This window comes from Poecile atricapillus, chromosome 1 (assembly GCF_030490865.1).
Source record: "Poecile atricapillus isolate bPoeAtr1 chromosome 1, bPoeAtr1.hap1, whole genome shotgun sequence".
Classification (NCBI taxonomy): Eukaryota; Metazoa; Chordata; class Aves; order Passeriformes; family Paridae; genus Poecile; species Poecile atricapillus.
In genome coordinates, this window is record NC_081249.1 from 75781939 (window position 1) to 75789323 (window position 7385).

General features: G+C 35.2%; 1 protein-coding gene across 1 annotated transcript; it reads left to right on the forward strand.

Annotated features, from left to right (window-relative positions):
* The first annotated feature begins 286 nt into the window (after positions 1-286).
* On the forward strand, positions 287-5813 carry LOC131580819 (interstitial collagenase-like). Its single transcript, XM_058842463.1, has 9 exons — positions 287-453; positions 745-893; positions 984-1109; positions 1847-2008; positions 2371-2488; positions 3091-3224; positions 4263-4422; positions 5379-5479; positions 5687-5813. Exons 1-9 carry the CDS (start codon positions 302-304, stop codon positions 5785-5787), a joined length of 1203 nt encoding a protein of 400 aa, XP_058698446.1. The 5' UTR covers positions 287-301; the 3' UTR covers positions 5788-5813.
* The last annotated feature ends 1572 nt before the right edge of the window (positions 5814-7385 follow it).

The window sequence follows — 7385 nt, forward strand, 5'->3', positions numbered from 1 at the left end:
AAGACATTTATTGATATATTTCATCAGTGAAACAACAAATTCAAAAAACTATGGGCAAACTGTAGTGAGGAAGTTGTTGCTGGTCTTGGTAAACACAGAGGATGTCAATACGGGAATAGTTTAAGATTACTTAGAAAATTTTATGAGTGACCAAAGACAGTAGTGATAAGTCAAAATGCTCTTTTTCTTTTTTCAAACTTTGATTCAGAGCTATCTACAGAATTTCTACGACCTTCAAAGGGATCACCATCCCCATGTAAGAAGCGGTGGTGAAAACCCCCTTACTGCAAAGCTCAAGGAAATGCAGTTGTTCTTTGGACTAGAAGTGACCGGAAAACCTGATCTTGACACACTGGAGGTGATGAAAAAACCCAGATGTGGTGTACCTGATGTAGAGAAATATGTGTTCACACCAGGGAATCCCAAATGGAAAAGAAATAATCTGACATACAGGTAATCTTTCCTAATCTGGTTCCAAAATGTATAAATCTAGCATACCGACTTCAGGGTGGGGGTCAGAAGAAATCAGATTATGCCATATATGAACATATGCAGTGATTTAGTGATTTCTGGAAGACAGATACTTTAGAGTGCAGTATCTAAAACAAAGCCTTTATTAATTTTCATTCATGAAAGATACATCTAAGATTTTTGATTTTTTCACAAGTAATTTTATTTCAGATAAAGTACTGAAATTTCAACTATTTTCTAAAGGATATATTATATGTTGGGTTTTCTTTGAAGGATTTTGAATTACACCCCAAAGATGAGACGAGCTGATGTAGATGAAGCAATCAGAAGAGCTCTCAGTGTCTGGAGCAATGTGACGCCATTGACATTCCAAAAGGTTGAGGACAAGGAGGCAGATATAATGATCTCTTTTGCTTATAGAGGTAACAATAATCATGCAGGATATTAAATACCCATCTGAACTTATAGAAGTAATTTAGGATTTTAACTGATTTTTTACCTCTTCATATTAGACCACCGTGACAATTCCCCTTTTGATGGTCCCAATGGACAGCTGGCTCATGCATTCCAGCCCGGTGAAGGTATTGGTGGAGATGTGCATATGGATGAGGAGGAAGCTTGGACAAAAGATGGAAGAGGTAAGTTTTGTAGATGAATCTATATAGTTTTAACCTCATACAACCTTACCTCATGTGATGTTTACTATTTCATGAGCCTGACTACAGGCAGAAAAGTGAGCAAAAGGGACAGAGCTTTTAATTTAAAATTGACTGCCTTTTCTTTGTTGTTGTTTTTTACTGCCACTTTTAGGCATGAACTTGCAGAAAATAGATTTTTTAGATCATAGTGACATTCATAATGATTTAGTGATATTACATCATAAGGGTTATAACGATTTTAAAGCCAGCACTTTAAAATACTTTTTCATTCAGAGGAAAGCTAAAACAGGGAAATCTGTTGGTAGACTTTCTTTTTCTTAACCTAGCACTTCAAAGTCGAGTGCTTACTAGGGTGCTCCAAGTATCACCAAAACTGTAATCTCATTGCTTGAAGTTGTTTTTTCTGTTGGATTACTGTCAACAATCCCTCATCATGGACATGATCCTTGATGCTAAAAATTTATGTGATAGTAGGGGAAACAACTCATGTTTAAGACAGAAGGACACTAGAGACTTGACAATGAGAACACAATTAAGGCCAGACATCCTTTACATACTCATACAGTTGTTCTGTATCAATGCTTTCGTGTTGTTGCAATGATAGAATTGGTTACAGTCTCTCTTGTACATTAGTACAAGTGTATATTAGTTTCCCATTTAGTCAATTGTGTATTGAAACAGATTTTATCTTGTTTCATATGGTTTTCATCCTGCAGGCTACAATTTGTTCATTGTTCTTGCCCATGAGCTTGGCCATTCACTGGGTCTGTCTCATTCAAATGATCCTGGAGCACTGATGTATCCAACTTACTCCTACACCGATCCCAATGAATTCCTTCTTCCTCAGGATGACATTGATGGAATTCAGGCTATTTATGGTAAGAAAATATATATCTACTTAATATATATATATTTGGGAGGCTGGTAAATAGTTAAACAAAAGTATTTAATGTTCCACCCAAATGAGAAGTTTAACAGTTTTTGAAAAGTGGATAACAAAAGAGAGAAAATTCCTGGAAGCTAACTTCAGCTAAAGTCCAGTTCCACAAAAATCTCATTTTGGAAAAGATGAACTCAACTTGTTTTATCAACATTAGAAATCCACATTTAATGACAGACTCTTACTTTAAAATTATATCCTTTTACATTTTATATAAAATGTGTTTTCTGAGTCCTCAGAGATATTCTGAACCCTCTCCTTATATTTCACCACACTAAATTATAAATATTCATCCTACAGGACGGTCTAATGTTGCTGTGCAGCCAACAGGACCCATAACTCCAGAAGCTTGTGACCCAAATTTGACATTTGATTCTGTTACTACCCTACGTGGAGAAATATTCTTCTTCAAGGGCAGGTAACAGAAATAAACATATATATCATTTATTTAAAATATTCAGTAGTTTAAAAAAATCCATGAGGGAAAACTGTCCTTTTGGAATGTAATGCAAAGAGAAGCACTAGAAGAACATTCTCAGATTATTAATTCAAAAAGTCCTATTTGACAAGAGCAGAGAAGCTGACAGGAGCTTGTAGGTTGTTTTCCAACTTTTCTATCACTGTGCCCAGCACTTTGACCCATTTATCTCTGAAACTGATTCAAATAAACAGCAAAGCAAGAGCACTCATGTACCTGTTAGCACTGTGTCCATGGGTCCCACACTCACCCTCAGTACAGGAGCAAGGACAGAAGTGAAAGCACTGCCAGAGAGAAGGATTTCTGAGCCTTATTGCCCCACAGAGAAGTAGAAGACCTTATATTCAATTTGCTTAATTTTTAGCACATAATTGAGGCGCTAAAATTACGAATGTCTTTGCTCTAGATTTTTTTACACTCAGTGGATGGGGTCCAACCCATCTCCCCATCTCCCCCCTGTTGTACTCCAGGAGCTATAATAATTATTTTGAAGTTTTGATAGGAGTGGAATTATTTTGTGACTTATATTTTGTCTAAAACAGATACATGCTGCGCAAGCATCCTGCAAGGACAGAGACAGAGCTCAATTTTATCTCACTGTTCTGGCCAAGGTTACCATCAGGAATTCAAGCTGCTTATGAAAACGTTGAGACAGATGAAATTATAATTTTTAAAGGTAATTGAATCAGAAGGTCTCCACTTTTTGTGACCTGTTACTTCCTGTTTCTTACAAACTATGCAGTTACAGAAGTTAAAGTGTTTTTGAGGAAGTAGAACAGATAATCTTGAAATTCTGAAAATAATTACCAGAGGATCGTATTGCTGTAACAGATCTCCAGAGATCATAATCTAGAAAAATTTCCCCTCTGTTATAGTTAATGCCCTGATAAAACAAGATATAAGAACAGCTACCCTTCTTCAGGTCTAGTTCTCTTCAGGTAACAGCACTCCACTTTGTACAGAAGGATTTTTACTGACTTCAATTGACAAATTCAGGCATTTTTATGCTACAATTACTGATATGCTTATTAGTATTTGTTATATTTTGAAAAAAAAATGCAAAAATACATTGGTGGAAAACTGTATTGTGAGAGGATAACTGTTCACTGAACTAACAATCAGTCCCTCTTTTCAAAGGTCTCAAATACCTTTAAATATCTCAAATAAATTCATTATGCACATACTATAGTACATGACCTATTACCATATATGTGTTAATTTCATCTAAAATTGTCAAAGCATTTTTATTAGATATGTGCTTTTCCTAATAAGTTCCTAATAAGTTTCCTAATAAGTTTAACTTGATGCACATTGCCTAGTTTTCAAAATATTGTATGGTTCTATAATCAAATAGCATATTACAGGAATTTAACAAATTCAATATGCCTATCCAATGTCAATGGTTTTACTCATCAACATCGAGCCCTCCCCAAGTTGTTATCCAGAAAAATACCTTATATTCAATTTTTTTAAATTCTGGGAAAAGTTCTATCCAACACTCCTCATGATTCTAATGTTTTATTGATAAAAGGAAAAGCCATTTCCCCTGTCTTCATGATTTAGTCCCAGTACAAGAATTAAAAATATTTTCTAAAGTAGTAAGCTGAAAAGAATAATACTGACATCTAGACACATTGTCTTCCAGACATCTAAAATGCAAGTAAATATTTTTTATAAACAGCAAAAACAAATGAAACTTGCTCATATTTTTCAGAGGATAAATACTGGGTCATCAGGGGATATGATGTTCTACCCGGCTATCCCAAACCAATCCATCGCTTTGGGTTCCCAAAGACTGTTAAAAGAGTTAATGCAGCTTACAATGATGAAACCACAGGGAAAACATACTTCTTTGTGGCTGACAGATACTGGAGGTAAGATTTAATGTTCATTTACGAGAAGACATGTTTTCATTTCCCTGAAGACTGATATATCATCATATGGTTTGAGTGGATTGGTGTTTAAACCAGGCATATTACAGAAATTTAAATGTATTTCTTTGGAGTTTAAAAAAAAATAGGCATTTGCTAGAAAATGTCACCTTTTCATCATTTTTTTCCCCCCCAAACATTAGATTCCTGTATCAGGATTATAAGTACTTCCACCTGAATGAAAAGCTACCCAACAAAAAAGAGTCAGTTTCTAGGGGATTACTCACTTTTTCTCCACAAGAGTGCTACTTTTTTGTGCTATGTTTTGACAGTGTCCACTTTTAATGAACTTTTCAAACAAAACGAGTCATCAATGCAAAATGCTGTAATTTAATTCCTCTAGGAAGTAATTATAAATTTTATAATATTTATAAATATTTATAAATTTAAAAGTTGTTTGTATTTCTAATTGAATCTTATGACAAATTTCAGATAGCAATTTTGTTTAAGAAGTCCGTCCCGGACACTAATTCAGCTATGGTTCAGGACTGTGCTACTCTCTTCTCCAAAGTTTTATGTTTTGTTTTTATGTTGAACTGGATATTCAGTGCCTTGAAATTGAAATTAATTTCATGTGCAAGTGATGGCCAAGGCTCTGCTAGTCCATAAATAAATAAACAATTTTCATAAATTAATTTTTGATCTATGTTTCCAGAGTTCCTAGGAATATTGTGACAAACTTTACCATAGGTAGGATTTTCAAATCTCAGAGAAATCTCTAAGAGAAAGTTAATAATAAAAATCAAAAAGCTACTTACGTTAATGTCTTGGTTTAGGACAAATTTGAGAGTCTTTATGAGACTTCTTAGTAATAGTAGACTTGAATGTAAGAATTTGCTTTTGACTTTCAAATTATTGTCTGCTTTCTCATAAATTGTAATGACATTTCTTCTTCTAAGATATGATGAAAAGAAAAAATCCATGGACCATGGGTATCCCAAGAAAATAGTCTCCTACTTTGGAAACATTGGCAGAGTTAATGCTGCTTTCCAGAAAGATGGTGAGTGAAACTTACCTTTAACCAATGTTTTATATTTGGGCTTCTACACATAGAACACCTTTTTTCAGAAAGTTGTCATTAAATTTAATGAGAAGGAAATGAAAAATATCAGGCATACATGGACTGCCTATAGTGGGATTTTTTTTTTTTCCAAAACACTGAAAAAAGTCACCTATGAAATATAATTGGATTAAATTTTACTTCTAGGCTATGTGTATTTCTTCCATGGAACAACTCAGTTCCAGTTTGATCCTCGTGCCAAACGGATTGTTCGACAAATGAAGAGCACCAGCTGGTTTAATTGTTAATTGCAGTGTTTTGCCATGTGCACACTGTATGTTTTTATCTGCTGCATTTTTCAGCATTTCATGATTCTCAGGTCAGAACGGATTTCTGTTCAAATTCTACAGCAGTATAGACTTAATAATTATTTATTTTAAGCCAAATAAATTTATATAATTTATCACAACTTCTCCTGTTACGGTCAAGTTTCCTAATAAATTATGTTTCTCATATAATTTTGTTCTTGATGTCTTTTTTGCCCTAATGGTTAAGAGCCAAGCTTTCAAACACTGAAAAACGTATTCTGGCAGGAAAGGTCAAGTTTTTTCACAAAAACAGAGTAAGGAGGACACACTTGTCTCTGAACCCCTCCACTGCTCACAAACCCTGGTGAAAATCTGATGGTTAATTAATTTGGGCTCATTATCATTAGTGTACAGATCTACTTCCACTTTCTGTTCCTCTTTCCCATACTTCTGCTCTTAGACTGCTCTCCTGGGTGTATGTCTTTACAACAGTGGGCAGAGGGTAGGGGGACAGGGAAGAGGGAATATTCTCATGTTTTTGGGTTTAGGAACTGGTTTCAAATTCAGAAATGCAGAAACGTAGATTATAAAGGACCCCTGAGATAAGAAACAAGTCACTTGCTCTCAAAGGTAGCTACATCATATAATAAACAATTCAACTTCTTTAATCAAGGCTCTTTCAACTCTTACTACTCCAGTAGTTACTAAATCCCACCTAATTCCAGTGGGTTAGAGAATCAAGAAGTTTGCTTAAAAGATGAAAATTCTTGGCCAAAAATACTTCTGATACAAAGATTCATTAAAAGGACAGTTTGATTTCCAGCTTAACCACATTTTCTGCAAAAGCCCTCATTTAAAATGGTTTCTGAAGGGTTATTCACTTTCTCTTCAGTCTTTGTAGCTCAGCTGATAACATTAGAAGCCACATGAACAGAACAAAATATCTTATATTTTATATCTGTATAATTCAACAGGCTTCAGAGGAAGGTTTAAGGTTAGTGCAATAAGTTACTACATTTTGAGAAAATAATGTGTAGTCTCATAAAAGCATACCTATTTCAATTTTTTTCATTACTTATCTATCTGTATTAGAAGGCTATTAAATTTTGTCCTACATAAATAAAGAACAGACCTGGTAGTTCTTATTTTTATTAAATTCAGTATAGATCTGTTGTAGTTGATAGCCTGAAATGTATTTTTCTCATCTTTTAGTTGTGATTTCCCCCCCGCCAGCTTCTCTTTCTCCTAATTGTTTACCTGGCGTCAAGTTACCATGGTTACTGAAGTTTCTCTCCTCAGCCCCACGGCGAGAGGCCGGATAGAGTAAAGAGAAGACCCTGCTAGCATTTCCAGCTGCTTGAAGTTTCTTTAGCCCAGGAAAGCACGGGGCTGAGAGAAGAGAGACCCCTCTTTCCAACACGGAAGTTTGTAACTTTGTTTTTCCTGTCCCAGGATGCCTCTGAGCTATGGTAGCTGAGAGGGCATGCTTATCTTCCCTTTCTTTCCCCCCTGTGTTGTCAGGAAACCAAGCCCCCCCTCTCTCCCCCTCTGTCCCTCTGTGGAGAATACTCCTACACCTCTGTGGGCATTTGAAGAAG

Bases quoted from the DNA above. Each gene is read 5' to 3' on its own strand.
- LOC131580819 (XM_058842463.1), top strand. From the start codon at position 302: ATGCAGTTGTTCTTTGGACTAGAAGTGACCGGAAAACCTGATCTTGAC. The intron at 894-983 runs GTAACAATAATC...TCTTCATATTAG, and splicing joins GATCTCTTTTGCTTATAGAG to ACCACCGTGACAATTCCCCT. The intron at 4,423-5,378 runs GTAAGATTTAAT...TCTTCTTCTAAG, and splicing joins GTGGCTGACAGATACTGGAG to ATATGATGAAAAGAAAAAAT.